The following is a 23,623-nucleotide window of genomic DNA, read 5'->3' on the forward strand; positions in this document are numbered from 1 at the left end:
TCAGAGCACATTACACTTGTCTACATTGAGATTCAATTGCCATTCCCTGCACCATGCGTCAATTCGTTGGAGATCCTCCTGCATTTCAGTACAATTTTCCATTGTTACAACCTCTCGATATACCACAGCATCATCCGCAAAAAGCCTCAGTGAACTTCCAATGTTACCCACAAGCTCATTTATGTACATTGTGAATACCAACGGTCCTATGACACTCCCCTGTGGGACACCTGAAATCACTCTTACTTCGGAAGACTTGCAATGCCAGCTGAAACCTGTAGACTGATCCATTAACTATTATTAAGAAAACTGAATAAATTCTCAAGTGCCAAGATCGCTAAATTCATTTATTTGTATACATGACTGGTTTCGGTGGTTCTCTGTTGCCATCTTCGCCTTTATGTTTACATCATCACATAATCTCCTGCATCAATACAGTAAGTCGTGCTACACAATGTATGTCCATGTTGGCAACGTGAGGTACTCTAGAAGTCGGCATGTCAATTTTACAATAAAAGTTATTTGTAATCGGCGCAATAATATGTGTGCAAATAGTTTTTATTTTAAAATTGACATGCCGACTTATAGAGTACCTCACGTTGCCAACATGGAGGAGATTGTGTAATGATGTACAGACAGATCCGAAGATGACAATAGACAATTGGCGAAATTGGTCATCTGCATGAATAAATGATTTTAGCGATCTTGGAGGTTGAGAGTTTATTCACTTTTCATAATATTACAGATTACCCCTCACGCTGACGATGTCAGAAAAGTATAAATGTTATTAACCGTCTGTGTGTAACTTTTATGTCCAAAAACCATGACAATTACTTTCTACTCCTGTGTTTACAATATTAAGAAAGCTGCAAAACCTATCTACGAGGGCTGTTCGGAAACTAAGGTTCTATCTGTCACGAAATGAAAACCACAGGGAAAATCAAAAATTTTTTATTCACACACGTTCCAGCTACCTAAATCATCAAAATGTTCAAATGTGTGTCAATTCCCAAGGGATCAAACTGCTGAGGTCATCGGTCCCTAGACTTACATACTACTAAAATTAACTGATGCCAAAAACAACACACTCACACATGCCTGTCTTGAAGAAAGAAACACATGACATTTATGTTATGTGGGCTGCATAGCTTCAGGCGTAATAAATCACCAGATCCGCATAGTTGGCGGGAGACATTGTTGTTTCAGGCATTTCTACGTCATCACTTTGCGCTCTGAAGGAGTGACACGATCGACAGGCACATTAAAGACACTGCCCAACACAGCTGTGCAGAGTTCCATCGGATTTTCATAGATTTCCATTTCGCGCCTGACTGGACCTTACTTTCCGCTTACGCCTCGTATATAATTACGAGCGACGTTCAGTAAGTAATGCAACATATGTTTTTCTCGGGCAATTTCGGATTATAAAAATGCGGAATTTTTTTTGCGCTGTTGTGGAATATTCTCGCTTCTGCCTCTATAGTTTCATGAAGTTCCGATAGCTGGCAGTGCTATAAATATCCTTCAAATGGGCGTCTGTAACGGAGGGATGTTCGAAGCAGAGAGCTGTCCCTGAATTCCGTTTCGCGAAAAACCAGAGCATCTGAGATATTTGTAAAGAGCAGCGAAGGACCCTCTGTGCGGAACTGCTTGCGCGATACGAGGCTGATCTTGACAATTTTTTGTCGAACATCGTCACAGGTGCTGAAACATGGGTTCGTCAGTTCGAACGGGAAACAAAACGGCAACCCATGGAGGGTTACCACACCACCTTTTCTCCGAAGAAAAACCCCAAAGTCGTATCCTCAGCTGGTAATGTCATGTCTTTTGTGACTCTGAAGGGGTTATTCTATTTTATGTCCTTCCTCGAACGGGAAACAAAACGGCAACCCATGGAGGGTTACCACACCACCTTTCCTCCGAAGAAAAACCTCAAAGTCGTATCCTCAGCTGGTAATGTCACGTCTTTTGTGACTCTGAAGGGGTTATTCTATTTTATGTCCTTCCTCGTGGTGCAACGATCAGGTGAAATGGGAGAAACAACTTCAGCGTGTTCGTCGCCACCAAGTAGGAAACGAACTTCTCCTTCTGCACGACAACGCAGGGCATCACATAAGTCTGCGCACCCGAGAGGAGCTCAAAAAAGTTGATCTGACTAGGAATGGGGAGGCTATTGTTGCAGCGAGACGTACAGTGGTACCATTGGGGGATACAAGCCCTTACGGTTAGGTGGTGTGAGGCCGTTGTATTGAACGGAGATTATGTTGTAAAATAGGGCTGTCAATTCGATTAAATACCTAGGAATTACAATTACGAGCAACTTAAAATTGGAAACACTACATACAGTAGATAATATTGTGGGGAAGGCGATACAAAGACTGCGCTTTGTTCGCAGACACTTAGAAGATGCGACAAATCCACTAAAGAGACAGCCTACATTACACTTGTCCGTCCTCTGCTGGTATATTGCCGCGCGGTGTGGGATCCTTACCAGGTAGGATTGACGGAGGACATCGAAAAAGTGCAAAGAAGGGCAGCTCGTTTCGTGTTATCGCACAATAGTGGTGAGTGTGTCGCTGATGTGACGCGCGAGTGGGGGTGGCAGTCTCTGAAACAAAGGCACTTTTCTTTGCGGCGAGATCTATTTACGAAATTTCAATCACCAACTTTCTCTTCCGAATGCGTAAATATATTGTTGACACCCACCTACGTTGAGAGAAATGATCATTGTAATAAAATAAGATAAATCGTAGCTGGAACGGAAAGATTTAGTTGTTCCTTTTTTCCACGCACCATTCGAGAGAGAAGTAGTATGAAAATGGTTCGATGAATCCTCTGCCAGGCACTTAAGTGTGAATTGCAGAGCAACCATGTAGATGTAGATGAAGATGTAGAGTTATGTAGACTCTGTAGCTAAAACAGTGGGGGATAATATGGTGTATTGGAATCCCGAATAAAAAGAAAACCTACTTTTAGAAAAAAAAATATGTTTTGCAGTATTGTTGAACGCCCCTCGTACTTTAAATTGTCCTAGAGCCACTTTTTTCGTGTTTCTGCTTTGTTCTGTTTACATTAATTTACTGTTTTCTGCTTTTAAATACACTACTACTGGTCTGTCAAAATGTTTCAAATGGCTCTGAGCACTATGGGACTAAACTGCTGACGTGATCAGTCCCCTAGAACTTAGAACTACTTAAACCTAACTAACCTAAGGACATCACACACATCCATTCCCGAGGCAGGATTCGAACCTTCGACCGTAGCGGTCGCGCGGTTCCAGACTGTAGAGCCTAGAACCACTCGGCCACCCCGGTCGGCCTGCTCTGTCAAACATGACATTTTCTCTGTGTTTGTACCTAAGACTCGAAATGTAACATGTTTTTGAACGCTGTTCTGACCACACAGTCATTTAAACTCTGATGAAGTCCTTGTAAGCGGGAAACTGCTTGAAAAAATAAACTGATATTGTAGAACATACACAGTATTGTGGAATACTTAGGTCCCTTAAGATTGTCTCAGTCAGTCTTAACATGGAATCTGATTTTCCTTACTACTATTGTAGTTTTTATGTGCTCCTTTCATCTTATGTCACGCTGAACGACTACTTCCACATATTTTACGATAGTTATTGTTTCTAATCATATATCGCAAATAATTTCTTTTCTTTTCAGAACCCTACTGGTTTGCTCCTGATGTAAGCGTTACTGTGGAATCTCTCGTCCCTATCGGTGACTGGGAAGAAGGAGTACTAGGCGTCTTTAATAAGGTACAGTTCTGAAATTACGGCATGTGATTTATCTGATCTTTAGAAATTCAAAAGTGTTAAAAAGTGAGCCCAAACTAACAATACTAGTTTAAAATGATTACCTATTCCCTACAGTTTACTTAACTAAGAGAGTAGTTCATATGACATTTGTACAAACACTCCGTGACAAAGAAAGTGAAGCACACAGAAGGGGACCAGGAAAAGAAATGAAACCTCTCATTTCTGAGAATTATTGCAGCGATTAAAAAATCGAGTCAAATTTACGAAGAGCTTGGGGCACTTGGCTTTGCACCCCCTCTGGCCTGAATGCTTGTACTGATTCATTTCGGAAGGGTGTCATCTTCAAGTCTGTATGTCCTCCCCAGGCGCAGTCTTGTCTACAGGATTTGTACGGGGATAGTCTAAAGATTTTCCAGGATCAGCAACAGCTGTCAGCGCTAGCGCAACGAGGTCCCTGCGTTGTAATTGGTAAGCTATCTCTGAATGTAGTAAAATATAAGTTAATGCAGATGAGGAGGAAAAACAAACTCATAATGTTGAAGTACGGCATTAGTATTCTGCTGCTTCACACAGTAATGTCGATTAAATATCTAGGCCTAACGCTGCAGAGTGATATGAAACAGAATAAGCATGTAAGGATTGTTAGCAGGGAAGGCGAATGGCCTACTTCGGCGAACTGGGAGAATTTTAGGTAAGTGTGGATCATCTGTAAAGGAGACTTCGTATAGGACACTAGTTCGATCCACTGCTGAGTGCTGTTCGAGTGTTTGGGATCCGCACCAAATCGGATTAAACAAAGACGTCGGAGAGGCGGATAAGATCTAACAGCAAGCAAGTATTGTTTGAGAACTAAAATGGGAATCCCTGGAGAGGAGTCGACGTTCTTTTCGAGAAAATTTAGAGAACCGGCATTTGAAGCTGAATGCAGAACGATTCTACTGCCGCCAACGTTCATTTCGCCAATGGACCACGGTGATAAGATTAGAGAGACTATACGGAAGCATATAATCGTTTTTCCGTCACTCTGTCTGCGAGTGAACAGGAAAGGAAATGAGTAGCAGTGGTAGAGGGCACCCTCCGCCATGCACCTGTCGGTGCCTTGGGGACTTTGTATGTAGATATAGATACACAACGCTTTAAGAGTAAACATGTAACGTGCCAACACTGTGGGTATCTGTGCTGTGCACATCTCTCTGTAGTTGATCCCGTGTAGCGACTAATGGACGGAAGAAATTGTAGCAGTGATTAATTACTTCATAAGAGAGCTAAAGGAACTCATATCGATTTTCAGGACACACTAGGGAACCTGCTCCTTCATATTCAACTTTTACCAAGAGGACAAACGTATTATAGCAGGGACACCTCCGACTATGATCCCTGTAGTGGTCAAACAAGATGTGCCGCTACCCCCCCGCCCCCCCGAAATTATTGCAAAAGTGTGGAAAATGATCATGGGTGATCGCCGACTGAGTGCTGGAAACTGCTGATGCTGTAGGGACGTCACCTGAACGGACATATCGCCTTTTAATAGTGGAATCGTATATAAGAAAATAATCTGCTAGGTGTGTGCTGCGACTCCTAAAGCACGGTTAGAAACGCATCAGGATGCAAATGTACGAACAGTGTTCGTCACATTTTCAGAGCAAAAAAAATGTGTGTGAAAGTCTTATGGGACTTAACTGCAATGGTCATCAGTCCCTAAGCTTACACACTTCTTAACCTAAATTATCCTAAGGACAAACACACACCTATGCCCGAGGGAGGACTCGAACCTCCGCCGGGACCAGCCGCACAGTCTATGACTGCAGTGCCTGACCGCTCGGCTAACCCCGCGCGGCTTTTCAGAGCAACCCACCAAATTTTTTGTGCCAGAGTCTGACCACAGCTGAAACTTGGGTCTACTGCTAAACCACAGAGACAAAACAACAGTCAGAGCAGTGGAAACATGCCGGTACACCACCAGCAAAGAACGGAAATGCAATACGAGCAACCAGAAATGACATTGCGTCGGTTTTCCGGGATGCGAGATTTGACATGGAAGAAAGTCGTCTTTCATCAGGAAAATGCAGACTCACACACAAGTGTTGCTGCCGTAGCAAAAATACACGAACTAAGATACGAATTTTTGTCGCACCCACTTTATGCGTCTGATTTAGCTGCACTAGACATCTCGTAATTTCTATATGGATATGGTGTCTGTTATTTCGGACATGTCCGAAAGAACAGACACCACATCCATATAAGTATATAGTTCTGGCATCCCGGCCATGACCTTCTTCTTCCGTGCGGGTGCGCACATATCCCCCGAACTCTTACGGGACTTGGTAAGAATGTCTCCCATGAGTAATTAGTGTGTGGACATATAAGGTGAGAATGTAGGTCTCGCAGGAGGCGTGCGCGTGATAGTCCCTGCAGACGCGCTGTCCTCTGTGCCCAGGGTGGCTCAGATGGATAGAGTGTCTCCCATGTAAGCAGGAAATCCCGGGTTCGGGTCCTGGTCGGGGCACACATTTTCGCCTGCCCACGTTGCTAAGGCCCGTTAGCAGCTGAAGGAATTAATATAATTCTAATCGCGTAATTTTCGTCAGTGGATGGAGATTCTCCTCAAACAAAGAACTGATGGCTGAAGTTGAGAGGTATGTTGCAGGTCCTGGAGGAATTTAATTGCTGAGATGTGATGTAGCCACAAACATTCCTGGCTCACAGGCAGGGAGACTGCACTGAAAAAATAATTTCACTGAGCTAGGTCATTTTTTTCTTCTACATTCCGAGAACATTTCAGACTACCCTAGTAATTGGTTCTTAATATACTGGATTCTGGAAGAGGGACAGATTTGATATCCGAGGTGTTCCCAGACACGATCTTTTTGCTACAGATCTGGGAATCCTGATGCCCACAAAAGTACCTCAACAACACACTCTCACACATACACAGAGGCAATGTGTGGACGAGCATAGAAAAATGGCACCACGAGACTGTCACATGCGACTTAACACATGAGGACGCAGGCTGCCTGAAATGTACTGTTGCGCTGTGAGAGTTACCTCAATCAGTATAAGCCGTGACCTGAAGTCGTAGCTGAGGGCCACCACACCACACCCTAGGAGAAATACCATTGTGCCTCTCCAGTACATGTTTAGCGGCTCGGGAGCAAGATGGGGCCCGATAGCGAAATCTGAAACTGGCCATCAGCTGGAATCTCAACGCTTACACCATGACAGCAGCTCCACCCATTGCTTGTCCAATAGTACGCATTTTGGAGGCATGTGGTGGGCCGAGTACATGATCTGAATTGCAACAAGATGAGCCCAGGCATGTATAAAAGCTGTCCTTTGGTCCAGATAGGCGATAGTGACATAGCTGAGCTTAGAATCGACATCTTTTGTATGCCGACTGCTGCCGAAAGACCGCCACTATCCTCTTTGCTGGAGGCTGCCACCACATGGTGTAAGGCTCGAACCACAGCCCTCCTATTCATTGAGCCACAGGACATTTTCCGGTGTCTGACACCTCAGTAGAGTGGTAACCAGCCGGCCTGTCATTACTATAACGACATCATACAGCTGCCACATCTGATACAGCACTGCCGAGGCCTTGGCACCTGCTACCATGCTCATCACTTCCGCCGCTGTGGGCTGTAAGATTGATGCTTGACCTAGCCAGTGGGACGTGGACGCCGTGGGCCAACGCTGGACCGCGCTACTGGACGAGGGTGTGCATCATAGGTTCTGTAGCTTGTTGAACTAACAAAGACTTTACATGAACACCACCTGTCTGGCTGCAGGCCCCTACTGCTCACACCGGTCTCCAATAGCCCTCGCCAAACATCGAACCCATAATGCCCAAAATGGGACACTGTCCTGACAACTAGAAGAACGCCGCTTCCACGCCTCAGTAGCAGTCATTGCACCCCACATATGCTACAGGTGCAGGTCTGGGATCTCTGGCCAGCTGCCATACTCACCTACAATGGTCATCCAGGGTTTTTCGAAACCATGATTAATTGCTCAACAAACTGTGGCGCTACAGCTCCTCAGTTCATGCTTTCCCCTTGACAACACCCTTTCAAATGCAACCGTTTGTGTTGTGATGTTAACGGCATCCTACAAATGGGACAGTGATACCCTAGTCCATATGCTGCTAATTTCTGATGTCTGGTCCAGGGTGACACAGAACGTTGCAGTGAGACTATTACTTCTTCCTGATTGGCAGGTTCAGAAATGAAGAGGTTGTAAGGGCAGCGTTTAGAGCAAAATGTTGCGAACCTGCCTGTGGCAGTCAAATGTGCTAGACTAGAATCTTGATGACAAGTACGTCTTCTGTCACGTTGCCATACAGTCCAACAGCAGGCCTATGTCACATATGTGTGCCCCATAAATCTGGATATTGCGTGAACCGAGCAGCCGCCCAAATGGAGACCCAAATTTGTCACGTTCTGTCGCACACGAGTATGTGGTATCTTCCTGTTCTTAACAGTGGTCACTCAACATCTTACTGTGGTCACTCCCTTATATGCCCTACCAGGTCTGGTAACAACACTAAAGACGAACAACACTCATGTACTTTTCTGGTTATTATACGTGTCGTAGGGACCTCTAGATCTTATCATTTAGAATCCCACTGATGGTGTGTACGTGTACCAAGTTATATCTACATCCAACCAAGTCTTCTGGGCGCTTAATTTTTTTTTCACTTTTTTGTCAGAAAAATCCAAGCACCTTCCATACTCACATTGTCTGTAGTTCTTGGCATGAGCTAGTTTCACGAAGAATAAACATTGCAAACTGGAGACAGAATGCTGCTACAAGCTTGCAGAAACTTTAGCCATCTGGCATTTTGAGTTGCAAGGAGTACAGAGGCGAACAACTAAATGTTTTTGAGGTTTCACAACAAATGGCTATGTGTTATCTTACTTCACACAAGGAAGTGCCCCATTTTTAAAAGCTGAAACAAAATGAAAACGGTTTCAAAAGGCAGAAATGCACCTTTTCGACCACTCATAGTGTTCGTTTATCTGCCGAACTCTGTGTTTGTGTACATACCATGTTTAATGGTTGACGAGTTACAGACTACAGAACTACAAGCCGCAGAAGAGAAAGTACCACCCACAAAAAATTAGGACCACCAGGTTAACAATAGTCATAAATGAGGTACTTATAAGACGCCCTGTTTGTGGACAGGTATGTGCGTACCGCCGCTTAACTTCCACATCTGAATATCTCTAAGATACTGATCCACGCTCCAGTTATAACACTCTGAAATTAAAGCATAACAGAATCTGAATGCGAATGTTAAATTATTTGGCCCTGTGTAGTGAAAAGGCAGATGGCATAATGTATTAATTCCAAGATTACTTCTGTTACACCCCACACATAACTAAATGAAATTAATAGCGTGATCAAAGGAAAACTGGCCCATAGAGCAACAAAAGGCATTCTACGTTACAACATATTTGTTTCCAAAAAACATGAATGACATGGATCAGAGACACGGAAGTACAGGCAAGCGCGTAGACGCATGCATCTCTCTCAGCTTGTGCGAGCACGTGATCCCATTCACACCTACACTATGTGATCACAAGCATTCGGACACCTCCAAAAACGTACGTTCTTCATGTTACGTGCATTGTGCTGCCACCTACTGCCAAGTACTCCATATCAGCGACCTCAGTAGTCACTAAACATTGTGAGAGAGCAGAATGGGGCGCTCCGCGGAACTCACGGACTTCGAACGTGCTCAGGTGGTTGGGTGTCACTTGTGTCATACGTCTATACGCGAGATTTCCACACTCCTAAACATCCCTAGGTCCACTATTTCCGATGTGATAGTGAAGTGGAAACGTGAAGGGACACGTACAGCACAAAAGCGTACTGGCCGACCTCGTCTGTTGACTGACAGAGACTGCCGACTGTTGAAGAGGGTCGTAATGTGTAATAGGCAGACATCTATCCAGACCATCACACAGGAATTCCAAACTGCATCGGAATCCACTGTAAGTACTATGACAGTTAGGAGGGAGGTGAGAAAAGTTGGATTTCATGGTCGAGCGGCTGCTCATAAGCCACACATCACGCCCCTAAATGCCAAACGAAGCCCCCCTTGATGTAAGGAGCGTAAACAATGGACGATTGAACAGTGGACAAACGTTGTGTGAAGTGACGAATCACGGTACACAATATGGCTATCCGATGGCAGGGTGTGGGTATGGCGAATGCCTGGTGAACGTCATCTGCCAGCGTGTGTAGTGCCAACAGTAAAATTCGGAGGTGGTGGTGTCGTGGTGTGGTCCTGGTTTTCATGGAGGGAGCTTGCACTCCTTGTTGCTTTGCGTGGCACTTTCTCAGCACAGACCTACATTGACGTCTTAAGCACCTTCTTGTTTCCCACTGTTGAAGAGCAATTCGAGGATGCCGACTGGAATTTTCAACACGATCGAGCAACTGTTCATAAAGCACGGCCTCTGCCGGAGTGATTACACGACGGTAACATCCTTGTAACGGACTGGCCTGCACAGAGTCCTGACCTGAATTGTACAGAACACCTTTGGGATGTTTTGGAACGCCGACTTCGTGCCAGGCCTCACCGACCGACGTCGATACCTGCCCTCAGTGCAGCACTTCGTGAACAATGGGCTGCCAACATCATATAGAATTCCAGAATTACAGATGGAGGACGCCACGAAAATTAAAAGTCATTTTCTGCCAGGTGTCCGGATACTTTTGATCACATAGTGTTTACTGGAGAAACTTGAAATTTTCGTGCGATTCTTACAAGAGCCAGACGACCTGTTCAACTTTATGAAGACATTTCGTAAAAATTACGTAGTGGACCCTCTTGCATTTTTCGTAGTTTAGGTACAATATATGCACATAATGTGCATGAAATTTTTGACAAAGACTTGAGCACTATGTAATATAAACTTTCTGAATTTAACTGGTATTTTTCATTTCTGTGACGAAAAGTGCCTCACATATGACGAAACGCGTTTAAATATAGTGCACAAGTGAACATTAGGTTGTGCTACAGGTCAGCCTGTTACCACAACCTTTATTTGGCATTCACATTCGTTGGCTTCGCTAACTCACTACCAGGTTCCCATCTTTCAATCTAACCTAGATCTTAGGCTAAGCTACATATCGATGACGCCACAACCGATATTCCATGGAGAGTCCAGTGTCACACTGTAGGCAGACATATTATAGACACACTACCCGGGTACTCAGCCTTGCCTATCCATGTGTTTATTCCAATTTTCTGTTAGTCCCTCTCCTCCCCACCCTTCCGACCATCCACCCCTTCCCAGACTGTATGCTTGTGTCCCTGTCCATATGATCCTCCCCCTCTCTGTCCATCGCCTCCTTCCCCCTAAAAGCCCACTCCTCCATTTTCCGTCAGTGGCGCAGTGGTTAGCACACTGGACTGGCATTGGGAGGACGATGATTCAAACCCGACTTCCCCAGCCTCTCCTAATCCTAAGGGACCGGTGACCTCGCTGTTTTGTCCCCTCCACCAAATCAGCCAACCTCTTCCCCCCTTTGCCAGCATTCTCAAAAATTTTAGAAAAAGTAATGTACAGGCAGCTTCTCAATCATCTGACCACAAATAACATATTATCAAGAACACAGTTCGGATTTCTGAAGGGTTCTAATATCGAGAAGGCCATTTACACCTACAGTGAAAATGTACTTAATTCATTAAATAACAAGTTACAAGCAGCAGGTATTTTCTATGATTTGTCAAAGGCATTCGATTGTGTGAACCCCCAACATCCTTTTAAATAAATTAGAATTCTTTGGTGTCACAGGCAGTGCTGCAAAATGGCTCAAGTCATACCTCGCTAACAGGAAACAAAGGGTGTCAGTGTAGGGGACTAGTGAATTAAGTCATCAGTCATCATCAGAATGGGAAGCAATTACATGTGGTGTCCCACAAGGATCCATCTTAGGGCCATTGCTTTTTCTTGTGTACATTAATGATCTCTCATCGCTTACACTGCCAGAAGCAGACTTCGTTTTATTTGCAGATGACACAAGTATTGCAATAAATAGTATGTCGAGTGTAGTTCTAGAAAGATCTGCTAATGATATTTTCACAGATATTAATAAATGGTTTAAAGCCAATTCACTGACATTAAACTTCGAAAAGACTCACTACATGCAGTTCAGAACCTGTAAGAGGTTTACACCCAGCATATGCATAAAGTATGAAGAAGAGCCGATAGAAGAGGTTGACACTCTTAAATTCCTGGGATTACAACTTGATAATAAATTCAGTTGGGAGGAGCACACCACAGAACTGCAGAAACGCCTTAACAAATCTGTATTTGCAATTCGAGTGTTAGCAGACATAGGCGACATAAAAATGAAAAAGCTTGCATACTTTGCCTACTTTCATTCCATAATGTCATATGGTATAATACTTTGGGGTAACTCTTCAAGTCAAACGAAAGTTTTCAGAGTCCAAAAGTGTGTAATACGTATCATTTGTGGAGTAAATTCACGGACGTCCTTGTAGAAACCTCTTCAAAGAACTGGGTACACTAACTACTGCCTCTCAGTATATTTACTCCTTAATGAAATTTGTCCTAAATAATATATCTCTTTTTCCAACAAACAACTCAGTTCGTACATACAATACCAGGAACAAAAATGATCTGCACAAGGACTTACAAGCACTTACTTTAGTTCAAAAAGGGGTCCACTACTCAGGAACACTCAACTTCAATAATTTGCCAGCAAACACAAAAAATTTAGTTACAAATAGTTTAAAAGGAGCCTGAAAGACTGCTTCTATTCCACTGACGAATTTTTTAATAGAAACAAATGATGTATTGTATATATACATTCATACTATTAGTATTCTTATTTCAGCTTTATATATATATATATATATATATATATATATATATATATATATATATATATATATATATATATATATATAGTCATGTTCCACATCCACGAGGATCTCCTCACCACGGATCTATGGAAAGAAAAACAAATCTAATCTAATCTAACCTCTAAGTACATCTGCTCATACCCTCTAAGTCAGTCTTCTGCTCCTCCTTCTCTCTGTCAATCCCCTCCTCCATACCTTTTCTGCCCATCACCAAGTTATCACTGCCACCTCAATAACAGGCCGACGGTTCTTCTTCTTCTTTCTGGTGTACAGCCCGTTAAGGGCCCGGGCCTCGTTGACCACCAGCTCCCCCAGCCCTCTCTTGACTTCCTCAGCCTTCTCCAGTTCTGTACTGTCTACTTCATCCAGTCACTGCAGTCTCGGACTCCCCACTGAGTGGCTACCCTCTGCCTTTGCAGTTTGCACCTTCTTTGGCACTCGGTGCTCTTCCATTCTCTGCTCCTGCACCAACCACTGCAACCTTCGCGCCTTTTCATCTGCAGTGATCGGTGGATTTCTATAAAGTTTATTCAATTCTTCAATGGTCCTAATTCTCCAAGTACCATTTTCACATACTGCCTCAAATATTTAGCGCGGTACTTTGCTTTCGCATGCGTTCGCATGCGTCCAGGGTATTTCAGAAGTTCTGTAATTGTCCATCTTTCGGACCCATTCATGACGACGTGTTTTATAATCGTTTTGTAAACTGTCGTCGTCAGCTGTCTTGAAGTGTTGGAGAATCGCAACACAAGGAAGCCATAATAGCACCTGTTACATGCAGCTATTCTTGCCTTTATTTCTGTTGGTATCTGGTTATCTTCTGCAACTACGCCTCTCAAATACTGAAACTGATATACTATTTCAAATTCCTGAAACTGCTCAACGCCTCTCCACGTTGTTTCGTTTCTGCTGTTGATCACATCTTTCTTTCCTTACTTATGACGAATCCAACTACATCCGCTTCTATTTCCTGAACTACGCAGTCTTCCAGCAATTATTATCTGTTTCTCCAAAGGATGGCTTTATCACCCGCAAATGCCATATTTTAAGTCGTGCTGTTGAGAATAGCATCATCTGGTGGTCCTTACCCCAACAGTATTTCTCTCCAAGATAGTAAGTAATAAGTGCACTCAATTTGGTTGAAACTGATCCAGAAGCTTTTTACCAGAGCCTTTACCAGAGTATGCACATGTCACATATATTTCACATGTATTTAACATCTTTTACACGAACAGTGTTTGTACTCATATTTCGCCTGTATCTGCAGTGACTGTCGTCCTGCACTATCAGTTTCGCGTAGCTCAATCTTTATGACCCCATATATCCTGAAGAATGTAGCGTACAATGATATAATTTTCCTAGTACATTCAGTGAGTGATACATTATGTGATCAAAAGCTTCCGGACGCCTGACTGAAAATGACTCACAAGTTCGTGGCTCCCCCCATCGGCAGTTCTGGAATTCAATATGGTGTTGGCCCACCCTTAACCTTGATGACAATTTCCACTCTCGCAGGCATACGTCCAATCAGGTGCTGGAAGGTTTCTTAGGGAATGGCAGTCCATTCTTCACTTAGTACTGCACTGAGGAGAGGTATCGATGTCGGTCGGTGAGGCTTGGCACGAAGTCGGTGTTCCAAAACATCCCGAAGGTGTTCTATAGGATTCAGGTCAGGACTTTGTGCAGGCCATTCCATTACAGGGATGTTATTGTCATGTAACCACTTCACCACGGGCCGTGTATTATGGACAGGTGCTCGATCGTGTTGAAAGATGCAATCGCCATCCCCGAATTGCTCTTCAACAATGGGAAGGAAGAAGGTGCTTAAAACATCAATGTAGGCCTGTGCTGTGATAGTGCCACGCAAAAATCCAAGGGGTGCAAGCCCCCTCCATGAAAAACACGACCACGCCATAACACCACCGCCTCCGAATTTTATTGTTGACACTACACACGCTGGTAGATGACGTTCACCGAGCATTCGCCATACCCACACCTTGTAATCGGATCGCCACATTGTCTACCGTGATTCGTCACTTCACACCACCTTTTTCCACTGTTCAGTCATCAAATGTTTACGCTCTTTACACCGAGCAAGGCGACGTTTGGCATTTAGGGGCGTGATGTGTGGGTTTTGAGCAGCCGCTCGACCATGCAATCCACGTTTTCCCACCTCCTGCCTAACTGCCATAGTACTTGCAGTGCGTTCTGATGCAGTTTGGAATTCCTGTGTAATGCGACCATCCTCAACAGTCGACAGTCCCTGTCAGTCAACAGACGAGGTCTGTCTGTACGCTTTTGTGCTGTACGTGTCCCTTCTCGTTTCCACTTCACTATCACATCGGAAACAGTGGACCTAGGGATGTTTAGGAGTGTGGAAATCTCACTTACAGACGTATGACATGTGGCCCCCAATCACCTGACCACGTTCGAAGTCCTTGAGTTCCGTTGGGCGCCCCATCCTGCTCTCTCACGATGTCTAATGACTACTGAGGTCGCTAATATGGAGTACCTGACAGTAGGTGGCACCACAATGCACCTAATATGAAAAACGTATGTTTTAGAAAGTGTCGGATAATTTTGATCAAATAGTGTATACAGCGTGTTTCAAAAAGAAAGAAAGGATTTCAGTTGATTATTACACAAAAACTATGAAAGATAGAAACTCTCTGCGTATGTTACTGGACTGCTGACATGATACCATACACCCTTCACGACCCTATGCGCAGCTCGAGAAACATCTAAACGCTATTCCATTTCATTTAGCACACGAATCAACAGATCTCAGTTTATTATATCGACAGCTTCCGCAATTCCGTTTCTCAGCTCGTGAAGACTATCTGCTATAGATGGAACAAAGGCTTTGTCTTTTCTGTACTCCACGGGAAAAAAACTGCATGGTATGAGGTCTGGTGATCTGAGAAGCCAAAAGTAAGTTCTTGTTGTGCAACACACAGTTCCTGTAGCCCATCTTCCGAAGCTCGTTTATGGCTCCGTCCTCCCATTTACTTTTCGGCCGATTACGTTCTCTCTAGCAAAACTGGCTTTCCTTGTAAAATCTTTTTTGGTATTTTTGCATCATTCATCCGAGCCACGTATCCAGCCCGCCGCAGCCTCGATGGCTTCACAATTCTTCTAACTGGCTGGTCTTCATAGATGCCGTATAACTCACGGTGGTATCTCTTCCTCCATCTTTCCCTTTGGCAAATTTGGCCGATGATTCTCCTCAGTATCATTCTGTCGAATGCATCCAGCGATTCAGCATAATTCACCGTCAGAGCCCGGGTTTTAGAGGGAATATAAGCACTGGTCTGATCAGTGTTTTATAAATGGTTAGTTTTGTGGTCCTAATCAGGAGCCTTGAAGATAGAAGATTTGCTAAGGCGAAATACGCTTTATTGGGTGCAGTTAGTCTCTGCCTAGTCTGCTAGGCTTCTTACAATCGAACCCAGGTACTTGAAATGATCGACTCTTTCAAAGGTATAACTACTCATAGTTATATCGGCTGGCATGTTTTCCCTGTGCGCATTCCCAGCAGCTAGGTATTTTGTTTTCTGCTCGTTAATATTTAGTCCTATATTCCTGCCGGCCTCTTCGAGCGCGCTGAATGTCTCCATTATTGTCGTCATAGCTCTTGCTACGGCGTCCATATCGTCCGCTTAGGCCAGTAGCTGAACAGATTTATGAAAAATCGTTGCCCCTATTCAAGATACATGGGTGGTTTGAAAAGTTCTCGGAACGGAATAGAAAACAAGTACTTACAACACTTAAATTTGTTTTTATTTTTTAATGTAGTCTCCTTGTAGATTAATGCACTTGGTCCAACGATTTTCCAGTGTCTTGATCCAATATCGAAAAAGAGCTTACTGCAGGCCTGCAAAATAGCTGTCAACTCAGGCTATCAATCCTTCGTTTGAAGTGAATCTTCGTCCACCAAGAAAAATTTTCAGTTTTGGGAAGAGATGAAAGTCTGTAGGAGCCATGTCAGGTGAATAAGGCTGGTGTGGCAACAATTCATACCTTAGTTCGTGTAATTTTGCCATGACGACGGTACATGTGTGCGGGCGCGCATTGCCTTGATGGAGATGACTTTCTTCCTTTGTAAACCTGGCCTTTTTTCGAGTATCTTTTGTTGCAATTTGTCCAGGAGGTTAGCGTAGTATTCTGCAGTAATTATTTGCCCAGTGGTGGGAAAATCTACAAACAGAATCCCCTTCGCATCCCAGAACACTGATCCCATGATCTTTCCCGCCGAAGGAATTGTCTTTGCTTTCTTTGGTGGTGGAGAATCAACATGTTTCCACTGCTTTGTCTGTTGTTTTGTCTTTGGGGCATAGCAGTGCACCCAAGTTTCATCTGTGGTCACAAACCGGCGCAAAAAATCTCCTAAAACGGGCCAAACATTGTTCCGGTATGTCCATTCTCGTGCGTATTTGATCCAGCGTCAAGAGTCGCGGCACCCATCTTGCAGATAATTTTTTCATTTCTAATTCTTCAGTTAAAATGTGATGTACCCTTTAAGATGACATCTGGCAAGCGTGAGCAATTTCACGCACTTTCAGTCGGCAATCCTCCATGACCATTTCGTGCACTTTTGCAATGATTTCTGGAGTAGTGACACATCTTGGCCGACGACTGCGCGGATCATCATGTAAGGTCTCCCAACCAAATTTAAAATTTTTCCACTTGGCAACAGTTGAATATGAAGGAGCAGTCCCCCTTGTATTCCGGAAATCGGGATGAACGTTCTTTGCTTTCATACGTTTCTTCACGAAGTACTTAATCACTGCTTGAATCTCGATTTCTTTCCATGTTCGCAAATCACTACGCGGGAACGGCAACAGAGCCATGTCACCGCCACAGCTCTCTTCCAAGAGCACTGACGTGGCACGTGTTTACAGGCAACAGTCAAATGAATATCACGTGGACAACTCGTGGCGCTAGAGCTGACCTCTCGTGGTGATTCCTAGAACTTTCCAAACCATCCTCATATTTGCATCTCTCATCACCTTCTCCGAAGCGGCGTTGGATAGGAGGCGTGCCAGCGCATCACCTTGCCTTACTCCACTTTTAATTTTCAAAGTCTTGGACAACATTCCTCCAGTTTTTATGTTGCCTTGGATTTCTCTCGCTATCATCCTTACTACCCTTATCAGCTTTTTTTGAATACTCAATTCACCTAGTGCTTGATATAGCTGCTCACTATCTATACTATGTTATGCTGCTTTAAAATCAATAAAACGATGATACATTCCAACCCCTCATTCCTTTGTTTTGTCTTAGGGTAAATATCTGGTCGATGGTTGACTTACCAGGGCTAAATCCACACTGGTGTGGTCCCGTTCCCCTCACTGTTACTGGAAGGAGTCTGTCGCGGAGTATGTTAGAGACAATTTTATATCCTACATTAAGCAGTGTCATCCCTCTGTAGTTACCGCATTCCATCCTTTCACATATGTAGGCCTTATAATGTCCTTTTTCCATGTTTGGGGCATTTCGTCTTCTTCCCATATTAGATCAACCAGTTTCAGGATGTTCATGTCCAGTTCAGAGCCTCCCTGCTTGGAAAGCTCTGCTGGAATGCTTGCTGTTCCTACCGCCCTGTTGTTAATTTCCTCATTGCTGTTCTCACCTCTTCTAAGTTAATTTTCGTTGATCCATTATGGATCGTTGGACGACGGCTGTCACGAACTTCTTGATGCAATAATTTACCAACAGCCGTATGATTTGTAGAAGTTTATTTTATTTTATGAACTTCTATGTGTTGCTACCAGTTTCGGTATTACATTGATGCCATCTTCAGGCCCCACTCGTCATAGTCGTAAAATTGCTATACACGGAAGGAGCCGTATAACTGGATCCGTGAATCAATGGTCTGTGTCGCCTGGCCACCAAGAGCTGCTGCAGGACGATAAACTTTTTCCCATTCACATTTTGTGTGGGTTGTCAGCGAGAAGTTTCGCAAAGGTTTGAAATTAAGTGTAAAATTTGCTGGAAGTAGCTAAATGCTTTCACTCTCAAATGCCCCTTGAACATGTATAGTCAAGGCAATGGTAAGTTAACGTTTGCTCGAAACACATACACAGTTTGACTGAAATACTTGTCTTACTGTGTAAAGTTTTTAACTTTAGATTATACCTCTTAATTACTAGATTATGACAGCATTTGTAATTTTTTAAATTCGGTTATTAATTACGCGAAATTTTAGTAATCAGTTTTTCGCTACCCCTGGAAACCGTTAGATAGGCAACTTGCAAAAGTTATGCGGTTGCGGGATGGTCGCTTAGCAACACAAATAGACTGATCAACCAATACATTGTGACCACCGACCTGGTATCAATGTAAACCCATCCCCCCCCCCCCCCCCCCCTGGCGAAGAATGACTGCTAGTCAGTCACACGCACGGTGCATGGACACTACTGGCCATTAAAATTGCTACACCACGATGATGACGTGCTACAGACGCGAAATTTAACCGACAGAAAGAAGATGCTGTGATACGCAAATGATTAGCTTTTCAGAGCATTCACACAAGGCTGGCGCCGGTGGCGACACCTACAACGTGCTGACATGAGGAAAGTTTCCAACCGATTTCTCATACACAAACAGCAGTTGACCGGCGTTGCCTGGTGAAACGTTGCGATGCCTCGTGTAACGAGGAGAAATGCGTACCATCACGTTTCCGACTTTGATAAACGCCGGATTGTAGCCTATCGCGATTGCGGTTTATCGTTTCGCGACATTGCTGCTCGCGTTGGTCGAGATCCAATGACTGTTAGCAGAATATGGAATCGGTGGGTTCAGGAGCGTAATACGGAAGGCCGTGCTGGATCCCAACGGCCTCGTATCACTAACAGTCGAGATGACAGGTATCTTATCCGCATGGCTGTAACGGATCGTGCAGCCACGTCTCGATCCCTGAGTCAACAGATGGGGACGTCTGCAAGTCAACAACCATCTGCACGAACAGTTGGACGACGTTTGCAGCAGTACGGACTATCAGCTCGGAGACCACGGCTGCGGTTACCCTTGACGCTGCATCACAGACAGGAGCGCCTGCGATGGTGTACTCGACGACGAACCTGGGTGCACGAATGGCAAAACGTCATTTTTTCGGATGACTCCAGGTTGTGTTTACAGCATCATGATAGACGCATGCGTGTTTGGCGACATCGCGGTGAACGCACACTGGAAGCGTGTATTCGTCATGGCCATACTGGCGTATCACTCGGAGTGTTGATAAGGGGTGCCATTGGTTACGCGTCTCGGTCACCTCTTGATGATATTGATGGCACTTTGAACAGTGGACGTTACATTCCAGATGTGTTACGACCCGTGGCTCTAGTCTTCATTCGATCCGTGTGAAACCCTACATTTCAGGAGGATAATGCACGACCGCATGTTGCAAGTCTAGTACGGGCCATTCTTCAATCCTCTCACCAATTGAAAATGTCTGGTCAATGGTGGCCGAGCAAGTGGCTCGTCACAATACGCCAATCACTACTCTTGATGAACTGTGGTATCATGTTGAAGCTGCATGGGCAGCTGTACCTGTACACGCCATCGAAACTGTTCGACTCAATGCCGAGGCGTATCAAGGCCGTTATTACGGCTAGTGGTGGTTTTTCTGGGTACTGATTTCTCAGGATCTATGCACCCAAATGTAAATGTAATCACATGTCAGTTCTAGTATAATATATTTGTCCAATGAATACCTGTTTATCTTCTGCATTTATTCTTGGTGTAGCAATTTTAATGGCTAGTTGTGTAATTACTAGATTATGACAGGATTTGAATTGTTTAAATTCTTTAAATGCGAACATTTTTAGGTTAGGCTTCACCGTGACTGTTACTGACATTAAATGAAACGACAAGTTTACTGTTACCAGTCACCGTTTTATTTTTTCCACGACGCGTTTCGACGGTTTAAACCTCCATCATCGGGTGGATTTACATTAGTTAGTATTACATATGTGTGTATGTTGTGTTACGACATTTGGAGGAACTTGTGGCACTGCCTAGTGGAGAAACAAGACACTATTTCAGAATATGGTTTTGGATAACTTTTGACAAAAAATTAAACTGATATTTAATGGTAAACTTTAATAAGTAAACCAGAGTACCTCCAGTGGTCACAGGTTCCTTTTTCGGTCGTAACACTTCACATGTATACTGCCACATTTGTAAACAAATATGGCGTCTGGAATCAGCTGGGTGCAAGGTTCGTACAGCAGAAGAGAAGACATAATCGCAAAGTGCAAAGAATATACATTGTAACAACATTATTACAGAATAATCGTTTAAACCATTTGGAGGTGTTTGTTTTGAGGTGTCAAATATATGTGTGTGTACTTCAAGTGGTATATAAATCCAATTTTGAAAGGTTAAAACAGCTAAACATTCGTACTCGTTTATGCAATCATGTGAAATGTTAAAATGGCTTAAACTTCATACTTGCTAATAACAATTAGGTAAAATGTTATAGGCTTCAATTATAATGATCATATTGGCTACAGCAGTAAAATCATACATAGATGACACTCTTTGAAGAAAGAGAGAGAGAGAGCAAACATTTACATGGCAAGGAGTCTTAAGATTACATGTTGCATATATTAGCTGCCTAAAGGTTGGGGTAATACACTGGTTAATGTTATAAAACATGCAGATAGATATACATTTGTGCCAGTAGATGATGTACATACAGTTTTAAGCTGACAGGGGGTACAAGCTGTTGGTGTGATGAATTATCTGTGAATGAGGTCAATCTCTTGTACTCTTGGTGGCTGTCAATATTTATGGTAAATATTAGGATATGTGCACACATGTGTGTGTGTGTGTGTGTGTGTGTGTGTGTGTGTGTGTGTGTGTGTGTGTGTGTATTTTAAGAGTGTAGGCAGTTGCTGAAAACAGAGATGATACTATTGTAAATATTGTCATTTTTGTCATTTAAGATGGATTCTGGTTGTTTCATTTGGTGTTTGTATATTTGGAGTGTTTCAAGGATGTCTAGTTTTCTGCCTTTTGGTTGGATGTGTAGGATGCTAATACTTGTGTTGTTAACATGGTGTTTTGTTTCATGTAGGTGGGTAGCTATTGCTGATGTGTGGTATTTTTTGTTTTTTAGTGCTGCCATGTGTTCCTTGAACCTAATCTCAAATGATCTGCCTGTCTGGCCTATGTAGAAGCAGTCACAGTCCAAACATTCAATTTTGTACACACCTGTGTGATGAAGTGGGTTTCGTGTGCCGATGTTGTGGGGTAACTTCTGTCCAATCTTGTTGTCTGTTGTAAAGGATATACTTATGCCTTTCCGTCTGAAGACATTGGCAATCTGGTATGAAATGTTACCCAGAAAGGGGATTGTATGCAAGACATTATTTTCTTTTTGTTTTTTGTGTTGTGATTGCTTTGCCATTATTGAGTGTTTTAGAGTGTCTATTATGGAGTTGTTATAGCCATTTTCAATAGCTGTTTGTTTTATTATTTCAATTTCTTGATCACGTTCATCTTCTGAGAGTGGTAGTTGGATAGCTCTATTAATCATGTACCGGTATGCTGCCATTTTGTGTGCTGCGGGGTGGCAAGAGGAGTTGTGGATTGTAGTATGTGTTGTGGTAGGCTTCCGATAAATTTCAAACTGATGTCTGTTATTCTTTATTGTAATGGTAAGGTCTAGGAAATTTATACTGTCATCTTTTTGGTGTTCGACTGTGAATTTTATGCTTTCATGGGAGTTGTTGAAAAACTGATTCAACTCACTGATGTCATCTTTAGTGCCTTTGATTAAAATTATGATGTCATCTACTACTACAGATATGTATGCTGTCATGGGAGTTGTTGAAAAACTGATTCAACTCACTGATGTCATCTTTAGTGCCTTTGATTAAAATTATGATATCATCTACATATCTGTAGTAGTAGATGATATTTTTGAGGAGGTGGTGATTGGAATTCAAGATTTTGTCTTCTAGGTTACTAATAAATATTTCTGCTATTAATCCAGAAAGATTTGAGCCCATTGCCAGACCATCTGTTTGTTTGTAGATTTTATTGTTAAATTTAAAATAGTTGTGTGAAAGTGTGAATTCAAGCAGGTCCATTAGTTCTTTAATGTGAGTTGAAGGGATTTTTTTGTGTTTATGTAGGTTAGCATTAATTATTTGTAGTGTGGTATCTATTGGCACTGATGAATAAAGGTTTTGTATGTCGAATGAGGCAAGTGTGGCTACTTCAGGTACTTGTATGTTTTTGACAAATTGCGTGAATTCTGTTGTGTTTTTAAGTGTTCTCTCATTATTGAATGTGTATGCTTGTTTGAGAATTTTGAAGAGTATTTCATTGAGCTTGAATGTTGGGCTGTTCCTACAGTTCACTATGGGTCTAATGGGGGTCCCATCTTTGTGTATCTTAGGTTGTGACCTAAGACAAGGTGCTTGTGGGCTCATTGTTACAATGTTTCTTCCTTCTTGGATGGTGAGTAGAAAGTTAATGTTGTTTGAAATGTATTTAATCTCCTTTTGTATTCTGGCTGTTGGATCTTTATGTATTTCAGTTATGTTGCTGGTTTGGAAGAAGTCTAAAGTTTTTTCTATGTATGCAGTTCTGTCCATTACAACAGTTGTGTTGCCCTTGTCAGCTTTTACAATTATTGCATTATTTATGTTTAATTTAGTCTTAATGGTACGTGTAAGGGCTTCTTCTCTTTTCTTGTATGCTGGGAATGGTTTTGCAATTTCCTTTTCAATGATTTCGTTAATTTTGTGGCAGGCTGATATTCTGTCGGTTTGCTTGTTAAAGGCGATGGTCGAGATCTGTGTAACACAGGTGATGAGCTTCTCTTGGTTCTTTTGGTCCAGCGGAGCTTGAACATTGCGTTTTAAGCCTTTGCAGAGTAGTGCCTCTTCTTCTGCAGTGAATATTATGTTTGTGTTGTTGAGGAAAGGTGTGTAGAATGAGTG

General features: G+C 43.1%; 1 protein-coding gene across 1 annotated transcript in view; it reads left to right on the forward strand.

The window, feature by feature from the left end:
* LOC124716768 (hexosaminidase D-like) overlaps positions 1-23,623 on the forward strand; it is a 554,827-nt gene that overhangs the window by 190,659 nt on the left and 340,545 nt on the right. The window contains exon 3 of the mRNA XM_047243314.1: positions 3,672-3,766. Coding sequence (XP_047099270.1) covers positions 3,672-3,766 — 95 coding nt within the window. The remainder of the gene's footprint in view (positions 1-3,671; positions 3,767-23,623) is intronic.

Source organism: Schistocerca piceifrons, chromosome 9, assembly GCF_021461385.2.
Source record: "Schistocerca piceifrons isolate TAMUIC-IGC-003096 chromosome 9, iqSchPice1.1, whole genome shotgun sequence".
Classification (NCBI taxonomy): Eukaryota; Metazoa; Arthropoda; class Insecta; order Orthoptera; family Acrididae; genus Schistocerca; species Schistocerca piceifrons.